General features: G+C 35.1%; 1 protein-coding gene across 2 annotated transcripts; it reads left to right on the forward strand.

The window, feature by feature from the left end:
* Window positions 1-3,250: 3,250 nt before the first annotated feature.
* Window positions 3,251-6,244, forward strand: LOC149477813 (uncharacterized). Of its 2 annotated transcripts, none has more exons than XM_089710127.1 (2): window positions 3,251-3,414; window positions 4,868-6,244. In XM_089710127.1, exon 2 carries the CDS (start codon window positions 4,871-4,873, stop codon window positions 6,209-6,211), a length of 1,341 nt encoding a protein of 446 aa, XP_089566253.1. In that variant the 5' UTR covers window positions 3,251-3,414; window positions 4,868-4,870; the 3' UTR covers window positions 6,212-6,244. The 2 variants fall into 2 exon arrangements, with proteins under 2 accessions (XP_089566253.1, XP_089566254.1); XM_089710128.1 differs by having other exon boundaries at window positions 3,251-3,410.
* Window positions 6,245-26,220: the final 19,976 nt, after the last annotated feature.

Consider the following 26,220-nt stretch of genomic DNA (forward strand, 5'->3'; position numbering starts at 1 on the left):
TTGCCGATATATCGGCCGATATATCGGTATCGGTATCGGTATCGTTACATCCCTAATTAAGACCTAAATTAAATTTTAAAGTGAAACTTTTATTACATGGTCTCAAACTTTTTGGTCTGTGTAGCGCATGTCGTGTGTATCACGGCTGCCGAGTAGGTATACCTACTCGGCAGCCGACCGTCACGCGACATGCGCTACACAAAGCAGTGTTCGGAACCGTTCGAACAGTTTCACTTTTACCATGGTTTCATAAAACCACACAACATTTTTTAGAACCCACAGAGTAGTTTATGAGTTCATAAAAAATATTTCCTCTTAATAAATAATTTAACTGTACATATTTTTTTTAATATACAATAAATAATATTAGCTGTTACATCTTCATATCTTTATCATATTGAAATTTAGCACAACTTATTAATATTTTTATTACCAATCCCATCAAACGGAAGTACATAATATTCTATGATTACCTAATGATTTCATTGTAATAATACACACGTTGTCCGCTAGATGGCGCGCATCTTAAAAAGTTCCGTCAGTTGTAGACGAGCGGTCGCGGTGTAGCTGGCGGGTGGCGACGGTGCGGGGACGCGGCGAGACGGGAGGGAGGCGTAAGGTTGCTTGTACACTGAGACCTGGTTAATGGTTATTAAAGTGAAACTTTTATTACATCGTCTCAAACTTTTTGGTCTGTGTAGCGCATGTCGCGTGACGGTCGAATCTTGATACATGTCTGTGGTCGAACCGTACGATAATTATCGTACAAATACGATAATTTTGTGCCTAAGTTTCACTTTTACCGTGGTTTCATAAAACCACACAACATTTTTTTTAATTTAACATAATTATTAAGTTCAGTGTGCTCTTTACATTTTGTTATGGCCTTTTTGTTAATCATAAATCATAATATTATGTTGTATAAAATATTTTATTATTTATTTTAAAAAGGACAAGTAGTGGATTTATCATTATAATATTAATTACATATCTACTTAATTATTTGCGTGTGCACATGCTTATGTTAAAAATTTAAAATCATATTTATTTTTATTTGCAATGTTACTTTGTAATTTAGTTTTATATCTATATCCGACTATCGCAATAACACATTTGAAGCTAAGTGAAAGCTCCTTTATACACACCTTTAATAAAGAAACTACTAAGACACTACATGCAATAAGTTCGGAAACTGATGTTTTTAAATTATCATATTGTTGGTTTAATATTTGAAGTGAAACTTCTTTATCGGGGGTGGACAAAAATTTTATGTAACATTTTTGCGTTACGCCGTACGCGTGACATTTTTGCGTTACGCCGTGAGCGTGACATTTTTGCGTTACGCGCCAACTTTTTCTTATCCCTTCCACGCGTGATTCGACGTATACTTTCTCCAGGTATAGGTTTCTCCAGGAGTAGGGATAGCGTATCGTTTTAACGTACGTCCTACCACTTTACTAGACCGTTTTTCTATTGCACTCGTATTTATTTCCAACGCTCTATAGTGACGTGATAATATTACTGTTCTGCTGTTTATTATCCCTAATAAAGAAAAATAAAAATAATATTATATTAAAGTGATCAGCAAAATCAAAGTGTTTATTTTAATTCTAATTCCAGTGAATTTCTAAAAAAAGTAAGTAATTACATCTATTTTCAAATACTTAGGTGTAATTATGGTATTTATTTATATTTTTCTAAGTTATTTAAAATTAACCTCACTTTTTGATTGTATTTTTCAATTTTATTATACCTATTATGTATAGATACTTACACTAATACGTGGGTGGAATTATGGTATAAATTTTTTCTAATACTTGAATGTTGATTGTGGTACATATTTATTTTTCTAAAATATTTAAAGTTAACCTCAGTTTTTGATTGAATTTTTAAAAACACCAACACGTGGGCGTGATCATGTTATTTATTTTTCAAGTTATTTAAGCTTAACCTCTGTCTTAATATGTATATACTATGTGCGTCATTAATTTCTGACTGTTTCGAGATTTGGTGCAAAATAAAACAGTGTGTAAATAAAATTAAACAATTGAGTAAAAGTATAATTTCATAGATAACAGGTTGAGAAGTTCCCTGTATAAATATATTATAATATCTTGTATAAATATATACATATGCCTATAGATATCTTTACTCAATTGTTTAATTTTATTGATTTTTATTTATTCACTTTTTATATTTACCTCTTAATTTAACTACACGGATTTTTATATTTACGGAATTTTTTATCGATACACATTTTTAATATATAATATTTTATTTTATGCTATTTTTAGTACAATTAATTTATTTTCTTTCATTTGATAATTTATTTTTACAAATTTTATTTACACACTATTTTATTTTGCACCAAATCTCGAAACAGTCAGAAATTAATGACGCACATATTATATACACGGTAGAACCCCGTTGAGTCGAACCTCGATAAGTCAAAAACCTCCAAATCTCGAAAAAATGTTTTGTTCCCTTCCCTTCAAACACCAAAACCTCCATTACTTGAAATCTCTACCCTCTGTTAGTCGAAATAATGACTCGAAAAATTAAATTTGAGCTCTGTATGTCGAACATAGCAACGTTTTATTGTACAACCTTTACAATTTAATCATTAGGAATTTATTACCTCTATTATTCGAACAAAAATAAGTTACCGACTTTAAGAACGTGCCGACAATGTAAGTACCTACACTATTGTTTCTTAGAAAACATATTACCTCTATTGTTCGAACAAAAATAAGTTACCGACTTTAAGAACTTGCCGACAATGTAAGTACTCTATTGTTTCTTAGAAAACATTTAAGGAGTATACGATAATAAATCTATGACTCACGTAAACACGTGTTTGTCGAGTCGAAATCCTTTATAAGTTGAAAACTCTATAACTCGAATTTTTGAACTACCGCACGAGCCGAGCGAGCGAAGCGAGCGAGTTGCAGCAGCGGCCGGTGTAAATATAGCGAGGAGCGAAACGACGAGCGTGTTAGACTAACATATTTCTGTAATATTGTATATATATAGTAAATTATTTTTTGAAAAATAAGGTCATAAAGAAGTTTCACTTCTTACGTGTGTACTCTAGTACACGCACACATTTTTTTAAATGTATAGCTATTACGTATTAGAATTTAGAAGGTATCAGTGAAAACGAATACTCAATGTGTTCACACCTTAACGATGACGTCACTACTCGCCTGTCCGCGCCCCGCGCCCCGCGCTTGTCTGCCGAATGCCGGCGTTTGTCAATATTGTCGAGTATCGTGTGATGTGTTATGGGTGACGGTTGAATTTTGATTTATAACGTCATTTTAACACTTAATCTGTGTTTAAATAAGCAAATTAAAACTAGAAGGAACTTATATTTTATGTGTTGTGCATTTTTTGTTTAAAGCAGCGGTGTAAGTAAGTGAATTTATTCGTAATTTAGTTTAGGTATTGTCTGTATTGTAGAGTTCGTTGTAGAAATACAGTAACTATATTATATGCGATGGAACTAAGGGTAGGATCGATTCGGTGCCATCTTGTAACGTCAAATGTGTTAATTAAAATATAATAAGTATTATAAACTTTTTACTTTTTAATCATTAACCTTACTTAAGGAATAATAATGTTTTTATTTAGGGCTGATTTTTCAATCGTTGGTTAAAACATATTCTTCGGATAACTTATTAAACTAACATTTCAAAAATGCATTTTAATTGTCCGGATTTGACAGTTTAAGGGCCGATTTTTCAATCCCGAGATAAACAGACTAATAACTACCCCTCGAATAGATTTATTCAATTATTTATCTAACTCATAACGGCTCGCCTATTTTTCAATCGTGATTTATTTGATGAATAACTATCTGACCAAATATTTCCATATTGGCAGCTCTGCTCTCGGAGTGGCGAAACAAACATATTAAATTAGTCAGGTTAGAGCGGGATAGAGTCAACTCTTGCAATTTGTCAACAACCGTCATTATGACTCACGTCAGAAGTGCATTTTAAGTTTGTCTTGTATTGCTCGTCTTCTATGATTGTTGATTGTTGTTTTGATTCGAGTAAAGAGTTTGGTTAAATTTGTGTTTCAATTTATATATTTTACGATGGAAACGACATACCTAAAGGCAGCGTTCGGCAAATTTTCAATGGCATGGTCATCAGTACTATCAAAAACATCAATTTCAATATGATTTTAATTGATAATAATTATATAGAAAGAGGTTTAATTGTTAATAATTCTACGCTCTATGTTATGACATACGAAAATATCCCAAATTTGACGCGTCAGTTGTCAACTCAAACGCCTAACCGTCGAATAGCGCGCTATCTGGCCGTTGGAGCGGCAAATAGATTTATTCCTCAAATAACGTAGTTATTCGAAAGATAAGTCCTATTCGTCTATTGAAAAATTGAATATTTTGTTAACTGAAGAATAAAGTCTATCTAGCTGTTTATCTGGGCATTGAAAAATCGGCCCTTATGGTGACATTTTAATATTATCGTGTAATACTTTATTCGACGGATAAGTTTTAACCAAGGATTGAAAAATCGGGCCTTAATGGTTTAATGGTGTATGAGTTAAGGCAAAATAAAATTAACTGTTATTGAAATGTAAAAAAGGATTTCCAAGAAAATCGTCATGAAATTAACAGAATATAATATAGATCATAGACTTTTCTCAGTTGAATCGTATTGGCATGCAGCTTTAATTTATTGCGTTTCGTTGTTTCTTTTTTAAATACTTATACATTTATATTTTGTTAAAACAATTAAATAAGTACCTACCTAATAAAACTTTCATGTAACAATACAATCTTTGTAAGCATACTTATTGAATATTAACACCTAAAACCTATATTTTATTACAGAAAATGAACGATTTCACAAAGATTGTTCTATCAAGTCCAAGAGTAGGCTCAAACCGGGACTATGAAAAAATATTCAAGATTACCGAAAACTTATTATCGGCGGCAGCTAAATATGGAAAAAAAAGAGCAAAAGATAATGATGCTCCAATAGAAACAGACGCTTCTAATCTGATGCACACCATGACAGGCGAGCCCCTCGAGGTCTGTGAGCTGTTCGTCAATGGCTTCAAGCACGTCAGGACCTTCGACGACTGGTACCGCGACCACGACCGGCGGCGCCTGCACATGTACGAGGACCATCGCGACGAGTTGATCCTGCGCCACATCCTCATTCACCACTACGTGCATCTCCACCGCATTCCTACCGTTGAGATCATGTTAGGCTGTTTAGAAGAACACTTCGGCCATTCATACAATCTAGATTCTTTAGCCCAGTTGTTGGAAAGAAACGGTTATATTTGGAAACGCGTAAAGGGAACTTCGAAAAGTATCGTTATGGAAGATCCGAGGAAACGATACGAACGGAGAATGTATTTAGATAAAATTATAGAAATGAGGAAGAACAAATCGCATTTCGTTTATATCGATGATACGATATTCAGAGCGAACGAGTGCTCTACCTCTGAAGAACGCGCTGAAAATTTATATTGCTATGCGGCCGTGTCGCCCACTTTAGGACTTTTGAATTCTGCATGCATGCCTCTTACAAAAGATCTATCTGAGGAAATAAAAGTTCCGACGGAAAATTTTATTCTGGAAAAAGTAATATACGAAATACCGCCGGCTAGCGTGATAGTGATTCCGGAGAGATCGTATCACGAGAAACCTTTCCTCGTAGTTCCGAACGTGCACAGCAGCAAGGAGGAGATGCAGGCGTGGCTGCAGCACCACGACGTGCCGCACACCAGCGACATGCACAGCGCGCAGCTGCTTCAGCTGGTGCAGCGCTCCAAACGTCACGCCCAAACCGACGTGCGTAAATTTGACATCACCTTATCCACGTACGGACACAAGGTTATAAGATTGCCGCGACAGATGAACTATCTGTATTATTTCCAACAATTTTGGACTGAATTTAAGCAATTAAGGGTTGCGACCACCAACGATTGGAAAGATGTCGTACCGGAGGCTTTAAAAAGAGTTTCAAATAAAAGTTGGCTCGAAATGGAATCTAATTTAGCTGTGATGGAACAGAAAGTGATAGAAGAGGACGAAGCGCTGGAGAATATTCTCGATAAGATACATAATATGATGGCGCAGGATGGTCTGGCTACAAAGAGCAAAGTGACTGAGTGCGATGAAATAGATTCCGATGAATGGTTACATGAGGTCATATTTCCTTAGAACAATTTGTTATTAAATTTCGAAAATAGGTCATGGTTTTTTTTTCTTACTTCCCTTTAATTTATTATTTAAAAAAAATAAGACAAAAGTAAGTAAATAAGGCGTAAGTAATCAAATGACAATTTAAATATTCAGCTCTGAAACGAGTAAATATTTTGAAATATATTGTTAAGCTATTTGGGCGAAAAGAAACACGTCGTTATTTAAATTTTTTGGTAAATTTAAGCGATTAATTATTAGGTAATATTAGGTAATAATAATTATTAGGTAATAGGAACGTATAAAAAATTAAAAATATAACTAATACGACGTTTTGACGCGTCTCTCAATTTTCACAATATGATTTTATTTAAATCCAATTTCCATTTTGTTATAAATTTAAAATGGATGTCAATATTGAACTCGCCAGGCAATATTAATGCCTGGTTAAGTAATTATGAATACTAACAAATAACTACAACTTTAATTTTAACGAGCCAATCTGTCTGTCTGATATCAGAATATTATTTAACAAATAACAATTATAATTTGACATAGTAGTCAGGTCAAACTATAAACATATATTTGAAATAAAACGGCGGAGAGCCAATTTAAAGATTTCAAGAATATATTTTTTTCACACAAATAGGATCGCAATTTTAACACTTTCTGAAGGAGATGTAAAACCACTAAAATTTGGCCGCCCGGGCGCCCCGCGCCAAAATCATGTTTCCTATTTTATGAAACTTTTTAATCCTGTGAAACAATTACTTTTGGCAGTTATCAAAACCAATCTGATACTATTTTTTTATAGTATAATATTATAAAGCTAAAGAGTTTGTTTGTTTGAACGCGCTAATCTTAGGAACTACTTGGTCTGATTTGAAAAATTCTTTCGGGGTTAGATAGCCCATTTATCGAGGAAGGCTATAAGCTATATATCATTACGCTAAGACCAATAGGAGCGGAGCAGTGTGGGTAAAACTGCGGGGCACACATAAATCAGTTTTAAAAGTATGTAATTGTATCAGCACATGTTTACAGTCACATTAATTCGAATTTTTTTCTTCAATTTTTTTTTTAATTTTTTACGTCTTCAAACAAAATGTCGAATTTTTGGAAGATAATCATTCGATATTCGATCACGTAATACCACATTGTAATACTGTGGTAATACTCTGTCAGTCTGCCTGGTTTAGAACTTTAAGTTTAAAGTAGAGAGATCTTAGATCAAAGCTAAATTGGGACAGCTCGTAAAAACAGTTCTCACGAAACTAACTGCAGTGTTTATGTTTCAGTTAAGTTAACCACCTCAGTCCAAATCAAGTTCCAGCTTGGTTTAACTCGTTAACCTGCGTTTGCGTTAACTATCTAACTACGAGTTATACTTGACTGGGGTTAATAGGTAATAGTTGTAACTCACAAACAAACCACAGTTCCTACTTGTTGGGAAACCGCAGAATAAACAACTGTTGATGAACCAGTTTTAAACCGAAAAGCATCATATAATATGTCTATTGAATTATCCGTAGAATTATAAATAAGAAAGCTTGATGGATTTTGGCTTGAGAATTAATAGATTTAAATAACTGTAAGCTGATCGAGTACCTACCTATACAAAAAAAAATATGTTTATAGAAATCATTTTTCATATAAGTACATGTTAATAATTCTTAATAATTTCAAGACACATATTTTTAATCTTTTTTCAATATAAATTAACGTGACCAATGAGAACACACTAAAAGTCTCGTGATTCCTTAAATGCCAAAACTAGCGTGTCCACTGGCCAGCTCTAGTATAGAGACCACAGTCTGTAGTGTGTAGAGCAATGTCTTGCCCACAGCAGTAAAATAGATGCTTATAATAATTTACAGTCGCCGCCGTAAGATGTCGCGTTTCCGTGAAATATGCGACAAATCCATATTTATAGCAAGCTCTCGCAGAATGTGGAAATTTTTAAAATTTCCCGAAGAGTACTGAGTATAGCATTATTTTAAAATCAGCGGAAGTGAAAAATTGCGTTTCTATGGAGAAGAATATGAACAATTTCTAAATGTAAAGAAAAATTGTTTTGTCGGTTGAGTTCCTACTTCCTATGTTATCTAAATTTTCTACGATTTCTCGAACCATGATAAATTTAAAAATTCAGTTCATTATTATAAAACTGTTCATAAATCACTCGTAATATCAAATAAAAACTGTAATTTTTCCAATACCTATATATCTGCATATTGCTGCTGCATTTAGATAACACAGAAATCAATGTAATTTCTGTTGAATGGTTGAGATTTAGTTTTCCCGTGTTCGTTAAACGAGCCCGACTCAACTTGTACTCTAATACTATTACAGATGCTCTTTTTCAAAGGCTAGATGGTAATTAATTACCCTTTTGGTCTTCAGTGAATAATAAATATTTTTCGAAGCCAGTAAGATTGTAATCAAGTTAAAAATATTTAAAGATAAAAGAGAATGAGGAATTACACCCTTCTCAAAGTAACCTTTTTATTTAATGAACACTTCTTTTGATAAGATATTTTCTTCAGACCAGCTTGATCTCGAACGTTTGAAATTTTAAAGCAATATTTTTTTAACATTTTCCTTTTCAAATTATACTAAAGTGTACATTCACAAAATTTTGTTTCGTTTACTGTTATAAGTTATAACGCAAATGTTTTCACTTTGTTAACTTTATGCGATCTGATTTAATATTTGTACACGATTTTTATATGGAATTCGTACAATGTGTAGATGTGTAGAAACTCTCTCATCTACACATATGTTACGGCTAAAGGTAGGTGAGAACATAAACTTAAGATTAGCCGGCTAAACTTAGGTTTATTTTCGACGAGGTGTTAATGTTAGTTTGTTCTATCTTTAGCCGGCTAAACTTAAGTGTAACCGCAGGCCCGTGGCTAAAAATGTCGGGGTGGGTAGATTTGGTTACTATAATACATGTAAGGAACAGGGCGAGTGTTTTCTGGCACTTCGCCGGCTGCTGCCGCAGCACGCTCGCTGCGCTCGCTCGGCTCGTGCGGGTCTTAAGAGTTCTAACCTAACCTAACCTAGCCACCAGCTTTCTGCCCTGAGTCGGGGTGGGTAGATTTGGTTACTATAATACATGTAAGGAACAGGGCGAGTGTTTTCTGGCACTGTGCGGGCCCCTCAAGCCCTCCACCGGCCCGGCGCTAACCAAATCTACCCACCCCGACATTTTTAGCCACGGGCCTGCGGTTACACTTAAGTTTAGCCGGCTAAAGATAGAACAAACTAACATTAACACCTCGTCGAAAATAAACCTAAGTTTAGCCGGCTAATCTTAAGTTTATGTTCTCACCTACCTTTAGCCGTGACACATATAATAAAATCGTGAACGGGAACTATGCGGGTTTTTCTTTGATTGCGCGGGCGAAGCCGCGGTCGGAAAGCTGGTTTATAATATTATGAGGATCTCTATGTGGTGAAGCTATCAGAAACACAGCGTAACTTATAACAACAGCATAAATATTAAAGCAACACACAGCTGTTCTTCGGCGAGAAACGCGTAAGTTTCAAGTTAGGCAACTTGGACAGCTTGCAACTCAAGCTAAACATCACTTTTCTTGCACGTTATAATATGAGGATAAGAACATCATTACATAAGCAAATACTCAAAATTTTTAAGTTTCATGACAAGTCGAATATTGAATTTATTTCATTCTGCTTTTTATGCAAAAACATGCTTAGGGTCATTTTTGCAAGGAGCTATAATAGGATCACTCACCATTTATAGACAGAGAATGACACGATTGAATTCGTTTCATTTTTCCATGGGCAAGTGCTCGTATACTTCTATAAATTAATTTATCAACATGCCTTTGATACAAACATGTATTATATATTTATACCTATTAGTTATTTATAATTCTCTCATAACGCATGAATATACGAGCTCTTAATTCATTAATCTTCTCAAATAAGTCGTGTATGATCAAGTCAAAAGTTGTACTAATTTAGCGGAACGTTTTAAGAAAGTCCGCAAACAGCAAGTTGTCTAACTCAGAGTAAATTCGCGGAGAACTCAGGACTCAGCGCTTCTCATAAATAACTTATGTATGGGTTAGAATTAATTTCATGTATTCATATGCTCATGTACACGTAAATATTTAACATACATCTAATTAAATACACGAAGTTTGGGTAAGAGGTTTAAATAGATCTATCTACCTAAGAATAACTACATCTGCATAAACAATTTCAGTGGATATAAAATCGTATACTTAAGTATGAAATGATATCCAGAATATTATATACATACTAGCTGTGCTCCGCGGTTTTACCCTCAATATTTCGCTCTTGTTGGTCATAGCGAGATGATATATTATAGCCAGCCTTCCTCGATAAATGGGCTATCTAACATAGAAACTTTTTTCAAATCGGATCAGTAGTTCCCGAGATTAGAGCGTTCAAACAAACAAATAAGCTCTACAGCTTTATAATATTAGTATTGTATATTACTATCATACCTACTGAACATTTCACACTTCAAAAATTTTTAATTCGGTAATTTAGGTGATAACTTAAGACTACAATCAGTAGTGTCCGACCGAAACTGGTTTTCAGGCCGAAACCGAAACCGAAACCGAATGTTCGGCCGTGGCTTCAGTTTCGGCCGAAACCGAAACCGAAACCGAAACTCACGTGGTCAAGTATGAAATTTCTAAATTGGTATTTTGAGATCTTTCTCTTTAATACTTTGGATTGGTATTTGTACTTAGAAGAATAATCAGTCTCTCTTATATAAAAATAATAATTACTATTACACCCAGTTCCAATCTCAACCTTGATAGTCAAAAATTGTTTCCACCAGCGTGGGTCAACCAACGTTTTGACAGCGTCCGTCAAAGCGTTGCCGAGGAAAACGAAGTTAGGCGAGCGTGTGAACATGTGTGAAATAAGTTCACTGAACTTGCGAAATAAGTTTCGGTTTCGGCAAAAGTTTCGGCCGATTCTGGCCGAAACCGAAACTGCGGCCGAAACTTGATTTTTGGCCGAAACTCAGCCGAAACCGAAACCGAAACCGAACTTTCGGTCGGACACTAACAATCAGTTAGTAACCAACATTTTATTTTTTGTATTACATTTCCAAAAATCACTTGACAGAACCTTTTCTGAGGAAGGATTATCTTATTGCAGTGTGTAACAAATTAATATTTTAACAAATAATAGGTAAATTGTCATATCTTTAGTAAATAAATTTTGCAACTAAATTGTAGTAAACACTTTCTTTTTTTTCACTATCAATTCATAAGTTATTGATGTTGTGATAGCTATGCCAAACGGCCATTTTTCAGTTTAAAATGAGTTGCTTACGCAGATAGTTTACTAAAAAGGGCTCTCCTCATTACCCAGTATTTCTGTATTGCCAGATATTAACAGCACATTACAATATAATATAATGGAAGCGGACTGATAGCGCCGACGATTATGTATTCACATGATTTACTCCGGGAATAATACATGACTGCAATTCGTATCAATTAGCGTGACTGCTGTAATGTATGGGATGTGTGTATGTGTGTGTGTGATGGTATACAGGTGGATGCATTTACTATTAATCAGTTGGATATTATATTAAAATGTTTGAGTGATTTGTTAATGCTTATTATTTATGCAAAGTAAAATGGGACGTAAGTGCTGTGCCAACTTAACTAGAAGGGAGCTTTAGCCTTTACATACCTTCATGCCATCAAGTACATGAATGATAATTATTATGATTACAAGTGCATATCAATCCCGCGCATCATCAGAGTTGAACGTCAAAAATTTAAAACACAGTGTAATAAAATCAAATTGAATATGAAAAAAATATTTATTTAAAAACCATATGTTTTACACAGTTACAATTGTATTTATGTTGCACGTTTTACATACAATTATCTATTACCTACCTAAAAAGTTTACTTCCCTTTACGGATACAACCATACAGTTAACATTTTATTCTTTACCTTCACTATTTTCAAGATACAGTGCTTTTTACATGAGCGTAAAAGCTCGTAGAAGCGACCTCACTATAAATACGTTACGCACCTCAAGTCACGTTTGGCTTTCCATTTCAAAAGCATTTCTTTCCCTTATCACTAAATTCCTTTCTACAAGGTCGTCCCACGGCCTTGTGACTGTAAAGGCAGAAAGGCAGTACAAAGATCTGAATAAGGAACATCAGATCATAAACGCGTGTGGCCTGAGCCAGTTATCGACTGCTTAACGACGCTCGGCGACGTTGCGTTAATGGCCCATTTTATATGCGTCGTGCGAACATCGTGTCTTCTAAAAGCTTCACTCATAAGCCGGGAATTGTGCTTTATTAACTTCGTTATATAGGCGTTATTATTTATGTTTAATCTGCTTTTAACGAGAATTCGAAGTACATTGCATAATAATTTTAACCCTGCCATCTAAAACACGCGTAAACTATTTAGCGACATAAAATAGTTTAGTGTAGAGAAGAAGCACAGGTTACCAAATAACAACATAGTAAATAGTTATGTAGTAGTGTAGAACATGGACATAATGTCTTATCTCAAATAGGTAATGAATAAATGAATTTGAACATAAATAGTAAATACAAGGTAATCGACTAGTTCACGTACTGTATACATTCATTGGAATATGCCATATTCACTCTGTAACTGTAACATGTATACCTGCTCTTATGCCAGACGATGTCTTCTTGAAAAGATAATAAACTAATGGACGAACTGGTTTTTGCAATATCAACTAAGTATGAAATAAAAACAACTATTGATTTTATTATAAATCTCTTAATGCGCTTGTTAACATCGACGCCCCCCGCGAATAATCCGGTAATGACCTATTACGGGGTTTTTCATGTTATGCGTTTTTCGGCATCTAGAAGTTAAAATACACCATGTAAATTTTTTTCAGAATTTTTCTATCTTTATTTACGAAGATATGAAAAATTACGCGTATATTCCATAAAATAACATTAAAATGTATTTTAAACGAATAATATGGTTTTAGATCTTTACGAAAAATAATATCAATATGCTTCGACAGTAAACATTGTTACGATATTATTCAGGTAAATAGTTTTCTACATTATTTAAGTAAGTGCTAGTACAGGCTTATTCGGGGTTTTATTAATAAATCGATTTCCAGATACATTCATTATGGAGTGCAAGTATGCAAGGTATTGGTATGTAAGGTATTATGCAAGGTATAAACACTTTCTATTACTGAGCAAATGATTTACACGGCCTTAGAAAAATTAAAAGAGATGAAAGTTTGATAGATAAACGAGGCAGGCATCAGAAAAGACCACATCGAAACCTTCATCTTCACCTCATTAGATGCTGGTCGTCCGACTCAGGTTCTACCTGCTGCCCACAATTATAAGCCCCCATCAGTATGGCTTCATGCCACAGAGGAGCACCGAGGACGCCCTCTATATACTGGTGGGCCACATCAGAAATAAGAGGGAGGAGAAGAAGATTTCTGTTGTGGTATTTCTGGACATAAAGGGAGCCTTCGACAGCGCCTGGTGGCCAGTCATAAAGGTGCGGTTGGCCGAAGATGGGTGTCCGGGGAACGTAAGGCGGGTGATCAGCAGATACCTGAGTGGAAGAGGTGTGAAAGTTACCTAACTTTCACACCTCTTGTCCCCCGCATACCTGCGGGTGTGAAGTGAGTAGAGAGACCAACAAGGGGTGCGTGCAGGGTTCCATAGGTGGGCCGCTCCTGTGGGTCCTCTTGCTGGATCCTCTGCTGTGGATATTAGAGGAGATGGATGTGTTTTGTCAGGCTTTTGCCGACGACATTGTGCTAGTGTTTGATGGAGATACTGCTTTAGAAGTAGAGACGAAGACAAACTGCACATTGAGGAAAATTGACGAATGGGGTGTCAGAAATAAACAAAAATTCGCACCACACAAGACATGTGCCCTGCTCTCGACACGAAAATTAAAATTTGACATGCCACGACTTGTAATGGGGAGTGTGGACATCCAATATTTCAAAAGTATTAAGATACTGAGCCTTACTATTGATGGCGGCCTAATATTGACCGAAACGTCGGGAGCGTTTGCAAAAAGGCAATCGCCCGTTATAAGCTATTAGCAAGAGCAGCTAGAGTAAATTGGGGGCTTAACTCCCAAGTAGTTAAGACTATATATCGCAGTTATAGAACCGACTATCTTGTATGCATCAGCAGCGTGGGCACCCACTACGGAAAAGATGGGGGTCCAAAAGAGGCTTAACACCGTTCAACGGGGTTTTGCCCAGAAGATCTGCAGAGCATATCGGACTGTCTCCCTGAACTCTGCGATGCTGTTGGCTGGGATTCTCCCTCTTGACCTCAGGATACTCGAAGCTTCGAGGCTTTATAAGATCAAGAGGGGTGTGTCGCACCCGGCGGTGTTGAGGGACAGGGAGGTGGAACGAATGGCTCTTGCGATTGAGGACCCACATTCGGCAGAGCAGGTAGAGCTGGGGCTCGGCTTGATAAATGAGGACAGCTATGCTGACGTGGTTAACAGCTACGTCCACAGGGTCTATACGGACGGCAGCAAGATTGAGGGTCGAGTCGGAGCCGCCTTTTCCGTATGGAAAGGTGATGCCGAGACAAAGGCCATTAAGCTTGCGTTGCCACCGTATTGTACCGTCTATCAGGCTGAGCTCCTAGCGCTCAAAAGAGCAGTAGACATAGCCTGCAAGAGTGGAGCGGCAAAGGTCGGTGTCCTTATTGACTCCAGATCGGCGCTCCAGGCGGTTAGCCTGAGTTCCCCTCATCCCCTGACTGTACAAACACGGGCGGCCCTCCGAAAAGCTGCATTGCAGAGGCGGGAGGTCTCCCTGTTTTGGATTAAGGCGCACGCAGGGCGGAGAACGAACGGGCAGACGAGTTAGCCAAGGAGGCCGCTCTGGGGTTGAGGAGGAAACCGGATTAAGATCTGTATCCTGTTTCATTCGTCAAGCGTATTTTGAGACAGGCTACGATCAGCGAATGGGATAGGAGATACGATGTAGGAGGAACGGCCGGAGTCACGAAGCTCTTTTTCCCAAGCGCTGCTGCTGCATAGAAGGTAGTCGGGAAAAAGACATCACACACCACACCACACAAGTACTGACTGGTCACGGTAGATTCGCATTCTGTGAGGTTCTGATGAGGATTCTGATTAAATTTTTAACTGTAATAGGACCATAGTATAATTTTCATGATTATGTAATCATGTGTAATAGTCGTGTCTTCAGTGCAGTGTCTATTTTTAATAATAATAATAACTATCGTGTTTTGTGAAACAATCCAAAGTTGCTTCATTTACTAAAATGTCCTGTATTTCATAAAATATACTATAATAATAATCAAATAATACTTAAGTAAACTATTCGAATAAACAGTAATAGTTATAACAATAAAATGTACGTTACTGTTAAACAATCGAATAACCAAATAATAGATTGTTACAAATGTTCAGTATACAAAACAAATAACACGAATATTAGCGCAACAAGATATTACTGTTGCCGTCGAAAATATAAATTTACACGAACAATATCGTAAGTGACATTACTGACCAGAGCTTGACCTACACTAGTATAGTAAAATGCATCCAGCTAAATTATAACGAAGCCCTTGGGACTACTTAAATTTTGTTGAAATAACCAGATAGCTGAAAAAATTAGCTTCCATATGCGATATTAAAAGTCTCTGATACTTTTTGTTTAATGGAGTTATTAAGGAAAAATGGTTTTTTATTTTTCCTGAACATTTTCACTTTTACGATTACCGGATTATTCGCGGGGGGCGTCGACATTAATTAAATAAATGAACTTGTCACCAGCGTGTAATTACGCTCGCTAAATAAACTGGCTTTTGTCGCTATTTACAAATATTTTAAAGGAAATTTATTTACGTGCGTTATAATTATATCGTCGGAGTGAATTATGCACTCAGTAAATTAACAATAATTAATTATTTACACAATGGAAAAACACTCGTATGTTTTGCGAAACTTTTCGAGCGTGTTTGTGCAAAACTTAAAAATAAATATCGCGCACAAAAAGTTATCCGCACACGAGGTTTTTATAAATAATGAATGAAGTGAGAAGTATAATAAAATATTCATATTGTTTTGAAGCTCGTCTCGCATCGTGTCGTCATGAAGCTAATTTGAATGAGCGATGATTGCGGCCCCGTCGCCAGCCATAACTGTCCGCTATTGGTTCAGATTGTAGTTCCAAGTGGTCTCTTTACTGTCGGTTTATAGTTCCCGCTGCCTTAATGACGCTGACCCTAATTCACGGGCTGATTTAGCTGATTTGTTTCAGATCTACAACATTGGTTATAAATCACTAATCAATACAATAAATTGATGTAAAATAATAGAATAAAGTTAAAATTCTTTTATTTTTGATCAATCTATAATTGTAGTGATTTGAGTAGTTGAGTATTTCAGCTACCTATCTACAATTAAATTTCTCCTATTTAAATGTAAGTAATTATGTATTTCATTAAGTACAATAATTACTTTGTCACAATAGTTCCTAGGTATTTGAGAAAATGTTTAATTAAGGTATCAGAAATATCCGATAACTTACATATAGGTAATTTATAACCTTGTTGTGATCCCCCCAACAAAATAATCTGTACGAGTAGATGTTTCTAAAAGCGATTTAAATGTGATCTATTAACCGCTCAAACGGTGTGTACTAAATAAATAATCGTTTGCCAAAAACGAGATTATCCAATTTAGCCTAAATATAGAATTTAAATATGTACGAATCGGTCTGAAAACATTAACTTTTCCATTTACGCGGCAAAAATCACAAAAAAGGTTTTCATCACTGTTGTATCCTCCCTCCCCCCCCCCGCTGGGCCGCTGTCACCTGTCGGTGGACCGCTGATAAATGAGGTGCTCACAGAATTAGGTATTTTCCTTTTCGCTTAGAAGTGACCTATTTACCTGAACACCTGAATTATGTTGCGAATTTATCTTTTTCTGCGCGTGGCCGGCGCGGGCGGCCGCCTCGTGGCGCGTGGGTGTGACGGAAATCATTATTTATTTCATCTATCTAACTATATTTTTTAGTATTTGACACTGTCCACTAATACATAAGACTGTAATATAAGCAAATAATTTTAGCTTAAATACGAAATTATTTCAATACAAATTTCATTAACTTTTCTAGTTTCCTACTTACCAAGAAATTTACTAATACCGTATATTATGACGAATGAAAACTTAAATAAATGAGTTTTGATTCTTATAGAATCAAAGTTAGTCTCTTTAGGTGGTTTTTCCTCTATCTTAACTTAACGAACCAAATAATGATGCAGATAATATTAGACAGTTATCTAATAATTATGAAATATTCCATTCTATTTCTTATTATTTTTTTTTCAATTCTTTCGACATTTTGCTTCGTCCTCGATGTATTATTTTCAGTGACAAGCTCGTCATCCATTATTCAGTGTGAAGGTTGTCGCAAAGACTCGGCGTCAATTTTAATGTTTGACCGTCCGTCCGTACCCCGGTACAGCTGCTTGTCCCCTAGAGGGGTATGGGGCAAAGTACAAGAGTATGTTTTGTTTATTTCTTAGGGCAAAGAAACGTGATCAGCCTTCAGAGCTTTACACTACTTTGATCTGACTTTGAGATCAATAATATATTTAAGGGCTTAGCCTGTATGCAAACAAGGCTTTCATAAAAGTGTTACGGGGAGATATTATTATATATTACTAGCGGTCCGCCCCGGCTTCGCCCGTGGTACATATGAAAAATAGATGTTGGCCGATTCTCAGACTTACCCGATATGCACAGAAAATTTCATGAGAATCGGTCCACCCGTTTCGGAGGAGTATGCAGACTAACATTGTGACACGAGAATTTTATATATAAGATGTACCTTGGTCCTTGCCTTTGCCTTTACAATAATTTTACATATCCGAAATGTGTAATAATACTTTCCTTTTAAATTATGAGGCTCAACATTCGCAATAGTTATTATAAATTATATTCATTCAATATGGTTGAGCAATAACTTATCGGACTTTGCAAAAAGTAAATTACAATACGGAGTAATAAAATTAATCACATTCAAAAATAGACGCTATTCTTTCTATGTTACATTTATTATATTGTAAAAGATTGCGTGCACAGTGGGACAGAAACCCCAGTGTGAATGTGACCTATCCGTGTCCAAGCATACTCGACTATTAAAATATTTGTATTTTATTATAAATTGGCCAATAAATAGCGAAGCCGTGATGGCGGCCCACAGTCAGGCGCTATCCCGCCGATAAATTCCACCCTTTTGTTTACAATCAGTGCTGCCATCTATATTACTTGTCAAATAAAGTTTTATAACCGAACGAGTTGTGATTGTAGTTCGTGTAACCGGTGCAGAGTTGTTGCGTAAGAGCTGCGTGTATCGGGAGGTAGCTTGCAAAACTTAGTGTAAGATAGACATTTTCTTTTTTTTTCGCGATGTTAGGGTCACCGCGAATGTGTTGCCGGCCTTTGAGATATAAATATGCCCTTTTCTTGAAGGAAGAAGGTCCCTGTCAAATCCATTTGGGAACACAGAAGATGGTAAATCGTTCCACAAAAGATTTTCTCTTTTTTAAAACAATCCTTACTGAAACGTCTTGTCTAAAATATTACGAGTCTACTAAAATTTTGAATGATTAGACTAAAAATTATATGAGGTAGAGCTACAGAAATTATATTATGAGGTAGACTTTGCAAAAATACGTACAAGTACGACATTTTGTTTTAGGACTCTACATTCCTGATTACATTCATATTTAAGCTATTATATAAATATTTTTCGTTATTTTTTTATTTTATATTTTCATGAACATTAAACATGTTTCCTTCCATAATAAACCTCAACAGCAATACAGAATATATAGAATAATTGAAACAAGACGAAGGCATATATGTAGAGTACTAGCAACGTTATTGAAATTCTAATAGAGGCGTTTGAGGAATCGGCCGATTTACTGTTCATCCGCACTTCAATTATGCAGATGGGCTGCCCGGGGCTGCGGTGCCCTGCAGTCTGCAGCTCGCAGCTTGCAGTCTGTAGCCCGCAGCCCGCCGCCCGCAGCCGGGCGGACTGACCACTGAGACGCTCTGTGAAATGTGATCCAGTCTTTATCATAAATGCTAGGCTATGAATGATCGGGTTGAATTGCTTATCAAATACTCGATATATTTTAGGTAGTCCAGTTATTACGCTCTATTATGGTTAGGTTTTAACTAGCCCTGGTTTGGGATAAAAATTAATTCGGAGTATAGGTAAGCAGTTAAAAAAATATAATACGATAGAGCGAATGGTAAATATTGAGCTCGATAAGCGAGCTGAACATTCTTATATCATTATTAATATTAGTCATTACGAAATAATAGAAATTGAATATCGTTGATGAGGAAAACACAAAAAGAATGCTCAAATTACTCATTGTAGGTAAATGTGCATTTGGGATCTATTGTAAAGGAAATTCGATATCCACTTCATAGATTTTGGTAAATTAGGGGAGCGAACAATACAATACTTATTACAATAAAATGCGTGGTTTATCAGCTCCTAATACCTTTTGATATTTGGTAATAATCATAGCAAATGAATAGAATAATTATGAATGCGATGTGATTGATATGTTCAAGTTTATGACGCTTTTCTTATTGTAATACCTTTAGGTACACATATTTAGTACGTAAGCAAAGGTAGGTATATTTTTACTAATTCATCAACAAATTAGTAAAAATATACCTACTTACTTCGAGTATGACTAGATTATTACCGAATACGCAAACTTTTCTAAAACACATGTATATGTCTGTCTATGAAAAGAATAAGAAATAAACGTTATTTATTTAAATTTATTTATGTAAGTAATTCATAGCAATACAAAAATAAATTGAATAACGACTTAAAAATATGATTTTGCATTTACAATTATGTTATTCACTATCTAGCAACATCGATACTACAAAAAGTGTTGTATGTTATCGGATCATCGGAGAAACGGTGTATTTAAAGTAAATGCCGATAAGATTATCTCTAATTTGGCGCTTTATGCTTTACTCGCTCGAGTTTTTTGCGCAATCCGAGCTAAAACTTATTTGGCGAGCGACCAAGCCTTGATACTAATGGGCTTCCGAGGGAAACGAGATTTTATGTTTCTGTAATAGTTTTAGCTTTGGTACATACTTTTATCAAGATTTACAATATGGGCCGATGCAGCCTGAAAACGAATCCAACATGCAAGTTGGGTTTCCTATTTAAGTTTACTGTTTTGTAAAATGATCAATATTTAATGTATCAACTAACACGATTTGTGTGTGAAATAGTGGAAGCAACGCAAGCCGGGCCTCTGAATTGTTAATCTTGTTTATCAGAGTAACACGTGGTATGGTAATACCGGCAGCTCCATAACCTCAGAATCCTCAGAACATCGTCTCGCGAGATCCTACTATTATAAATGCGAAAATTTCTACGTTTGTTTGTTTATTTGTTACTCCTTCACGCAAAAACTGCTGAACTGAATTTCATGAAATTTGGCACACACATAGAGGGTATCTTAGATTAATTTATGTATTTATTTCATATATTTGTAGCGTTTTTATATAAGTAATATTATCTTAATGTATTGAGTAATGTAGTGAGCAGTTTGTAGTGGTAGGAATGGCTTTGTTGAATATGAATAAATAAATATCCCTTTGTCTCTTCCTCCAGGAGAACCTGTGAATATTTCGCGAATAAAAACTGGAATTATGAGCATTAACGTGGAAAGCTGAGTGAATCCGACCGTTTGAGACGGGACATTGGCTTTTGGTGCGCATAATAAAGCCTCTTTTGCCACATTTCTGGTTATTTTAGCTCGATTTGTATATATTATTATATTTCATGTAAAATAAACTGGCTCAAAGTAAGTATTAAAAACTATTAAACTGTTTAAACATCGTTACAACTTACAATATAAGAAATTAAGAATGTAACTTTTGAATGTAGAGGCGTTTTGTATTACTAACATATTAATAAATTTACTGTTTGAATGCATTAATTTGCATTATGTTTGAAATAATTACTGATATTTTAGTTTTAATAATAATCAGATATTATTATGGTTTCATGTTTCAAAGGTGGAGGTAATTTTGTAATTGTCTATTAATGTAGGTATTTTATAACTTGACTGTATTAATTTGTAAATTTTTGCACGCCATTTAAAATGGCAGTATATGCGATAAAAAAAATTTTTGTGTAACACCCTTATGAACCATATACGAGCAAATAAATATATTTGAATTTGAATTTGAATTTGGATAAAATTTATCACTCAGTCGTCAGATACTATTTATAACATACTAGCTTTCCACCCGCGGCTTCGCCTGCTTTGTCTAAAACATAATAAATTATATACTAAAACCTTCCTTTTGAATCACTCTATCTATTAAAAAAAACCGCATCAAAATCCGTTGGGTAGTTTTAAAGATTTAAGCATACAAAGGGACATAGGGAAATAGGGACAGAGAAAGCGACTTTGTTTTATACTATGTAGTGATTCAGCAGAATTTTAATGATAATCTGAGCTGAATCATACCTATAAGGAAAGTTGTGGACTACCTGTACTACTTATCTGTAGCAAAAATATATTTAATATAAGTTTTTAGTTTACATTGAAATATTAAATAACCTCTATGATATTTGCTAGATGACACGAATGAAAATAAATAAGTATCGAATCTTCTTTGCGCCGAACCGGGTACACTTTCTTAATACACAGGAAAATAATACTGAAGTTTGTGTGAAAATACAAAATTTATAATATCGTTTAGATACTAATTAAAATATAATATTATGTATTATGTAGTGGATCCGCCTAAAGTTCGTTAGGTTCAACTCATGACCTTCAAGCAATTTTCATTTAATTTCGAGTAAATTCTCCACTCTGCCGAAACAGCTTAAAGTAAAAGTCATCTTATTATAGAGAAGACAATTTGCAACTTACACGAGAATCACCCAATTTTCATTTAAACTTTCGCAGCGTGATTCCTCAAACGGAATTATGCTCTCCGAGTACACACACAGATACCTCGCTATTATTATCTCTATAATCATTTTTCTTATAAAATCAATATAATGTAAAAAAATGTTCGAATAACAAATTAAGGTATCTCGAATAAAATTCTTAATGTAGTTAAGAATTTTGTGATAACTAAATATTATGTAAGTATATTATAAATATGTATAATAGAGAAATAGTTAAGAAAGTATTTTTTATTAGGTAACTTTAAAATTAGCCCTTTAAAGTGGTAAGTATGCGTCGTCAGTAAACCTAACATCACGCCATTGTACATACTTGTAGCACAGTATTACCATTATTAATGGTTAGTAGGTTTTTTCTTTTTCATTCATTTTAAATTTATTGTAAACGAACCAATAGGTAAAATATCTGCAATCATATTGCTCCATATTCAATACACCGGCTATTCAGTCGACGAACAAAGCCGTAGAACCCTATAATTTTCACTTGAAACTATTAATTGCGTGTTTGATAAATAATAGAAACTAGCAGTCAAAGGTTTCGTGGAAACCCGCGCGCGACTGTAATCCACAAAGCTGCTCAACTCAACAAGGAATTACTTCCTATAACAATTAATGAATATTACGATATGAAGTAGCGGCTCCGATATATTCAATATTGAATGTTTGATTTGCCAACACCACTCACAATGTTCAAACTTCAATAAACTAAAGGTATTGTTAATGTGAGATTAGGGAATGCAATCCCGACTCGAGATTGCAAATTCGGGATCCCGCGGGATTAGAAATATCAATCCCGCGGGATCCCGGAATTTTCGGGATCCCGTCTAATTTAAAAAAAATGTTGAGTTCAGATGACTGAAAAAGCTAATAACTGCTTGTTTGTGATTTGTAAGGTTAACTCAAATAACATATTACTCGAAAGAAATTAATCTTACCAACTAAATAATAATCAGGTTGTAAGGAAATTAACGAAGGTAAATTAGGTAATCAAAACAATTATTTCAAAATATCAAGGGAATTAGGAAAAAGAGTGATTTTGAAAATGTTAAATGACTCCTTAAAAAACAAAGGGTATTAATAGTTTCATCTGCTAAACGGCATCTAATGTCCGTTGCAATGTACCCCGCTGCTGAGAATGCCCTCTCCGACTCAACGCTGGTTGGCAACAGCGTGGCGATTCGCCACTGGCGAAGCAATTATACAGGGTGTAATCGTTAAATGTGCACAGGCGATTATTACGTAACTATTGCAGATTTCAAAAAACTTTAAACTGATATCGAAAGCCGTTTACCTAACGAGTAAAATGACATTATTAACTTTTTATAAATAAAACGAGAAATATCCAAAAATGTCACTTGAAACGCTCCCATATATTTAGTATGAAATATGACTATTTCATACATTTAATATGAAAGGTTTTGCTTTTTTATTTGATTTTGTGCTTTAATTACTTCGCTAATTTTAATGAAAGTTCATTCAGAAACTGTAAATAGAGCTCGATGTGGAATACAATGGTATTCCATATCGAGGATGCCATTTCGAACATTTGCTTTGAATACAACATGTATGGGAAATCAAATGTATGGGAGCGTTTCATGTAACTTTTTTGGATATTTCTCGTTTTTCTTTAAAAAAGTTTTTGTTGTCATTTTACTCATTAGGTTTTACTTTCAATATCAGTTTAAAGTTTTTTGATATCTATGGAATAATCGCCTGTGCACACTTAACGATTACACCCTGTATGCAAACTGCAAAAATCGCCCCCTTGTTCCTCCACACTCAAACAAATCCATTTCTTTTTTTAATGGTAGATTCTAATTTGTCTAAGCTCGTGGACGTGGATATACGTCCAAAAGGACTTTTAGAAGCCGCTTGCGCCCCGAGTGGTTGTGTGTTGCGTCGCTGACCACTGCCGCCCAATCCCGTCAATCTCGAACGGGATCTCGTCATATGATGCGTCGGGATTGATCCCGAAAAATTACACGAGATCTCGCGAGATCGGGATCCCGCGGGATCGGGATTGCATTCCCTATGTGAGATACACGACTGTATGAATTTCTATTTTGTTAACAAATACCCTTCTAAGTTTGCTTCTACATTAAACATAAATTGTTCCATTGATAATTTTGCGATGGAAATTATTAATATTTAAAGGGCTCTACTAGCGATTGGCGATTGCGCCGCCGCACTGTGTGAAATCCAAGTAATGCAAAAGTTAGTGAAGATGGACAGATGGATTGATATCTGTTACTCTTTCACGCAAATACTACAGAACCGATTACAATGAAATTTGGTATTTACCATTATGTTTTTATTGATTTATACGTCAAATAATGAAATAAAATCCATAATATTAGAATGAAAGTGTCGTAGTGTGTACGCTCAGGCCAACTTGTAATGCGCTCTTTGTGCCGGTCACTTTTAGACACTCTGTAATTGCCAATTTTTCTTTACTGACTTTGAATGTCGGAAAATGGGATAATCTCTTTATGAATATATGTATAGAATTGTTATATTTTAGTAGCTCCGGGTTAAAAAGGTATGTATTTTATGAAGCAAACTTTTTAAAGACATTACTTATTTGAATTTACTATATAGCTGTAGGGAGTCCACGACCAGGCTAGTGTGCAGGAAATAAATTTATTTTTATTTCAATTTCCATTTCCTAAGAGTTCTGGAGATTAAATATGATATTATAATGATAACTCGTTAATTTGATAGCAAATTTGCTTTAGTATTTCTCAAGTAAGTTCTTCCAAAAACAATTCATACTAAAATAAGCTTCGATACGATGTTACAGTTTTAATCCTTATATTTTTATATATGCAATAGCTTATCGACACAATATGTATTTATTCCAATGATATTATAAGTAAAAAGGTGTAGATAAATAGATGAAAAGCGCTCTGGGCACATTGAAATGAAAAGTATTGACTACAGCCATCACTCATGCGGCATGCCATCTTACTTTGACATATTCTAATCGTGCGTGCGAGTGTGTCGTTTTTGAAGATCGAATGTTATGCTCTTGTTATGGTAGTAACCTATCTACACCTTGTTTCTTATAATATCATTGGTATTTTCAAGTAAATTCCCTTGACACATAGGCCATATCGTAGCCAAGCGAGTGTAATGCGAAATAAAATCCTCCTTAGCATGGATCACGCGCGCTCGTCCGCGCCACGCGGCGACGATTTATGTAGCGGCCGTGTGCAGCCTACCGCCTACCGCTAGCACTGCAACCTGCAGGCACAGGAGGCGCGAGCAGCGGGGAATGTAGCAGCTAGACAAAAAAATTAACGAGACAGTTTGACACGAAAATAGCCAACCAATTTTATTTATCTCGTACTAATGTATAATGTTATTGTTGTGTGTTTGTTGAAATAAATGCTTTCTTTCTTTTCAAATTATGTTTTTTTTTTACCTAAAACGATGACTCTCCTTTCATTACAAATAAATAATAAATAAATGGCAGTCTTTGAAGATGAATAAAAATAAATGTAAAGAAATGGAATTATGTATTATAGGTACTATTTACCTCGCAGTTTTGTTTCGGACAAAGCCGCTCGATAAAACTTTGATCGTAATAACTTTTTCAAGCTTGTTAGAGATGATTAAAAATCGTATCTTCAAGTATATTCATTTTATCCAAATAATGATATTGTAATTTCAATAGGATATTCAATAGCCTAAAAGCTTCGAAGATTCTATTGTATTTAAAACATGAAAAGTCACACTGAACTCAATAACTCTACATCCTCATTAATAATTATTAATACATTTAACTAAGTAATATGAGGCGGTTATACTATTAAAATAAAATTACCACATATATAATTATTATAAGTTTAACTAACTTAAAATGCCGTCGCATTGGCTCTTCATATTTTCTACCTATATTATCTATAGCACAAATCGCACCGCTCATGAACATGATCCCGCCAAGCGACAAGCGTCAGCGATCAGTCTTTTG

Source organism: Colias philodice, chromosome 24 (assembly GCF_061535455.1).
Source record: "Colias philodice isolate Cphi_HAF_F1 chromosome 24, ilColPhil1 Martin Lab GWU primary, whole genome shotgun sequence".
Taxonomy (NCBI): Eukaryota; Metazoa; Arthropoda; class Insecta; order Lepidoptera; family Pieridae; genus Colias; species Colias philodice.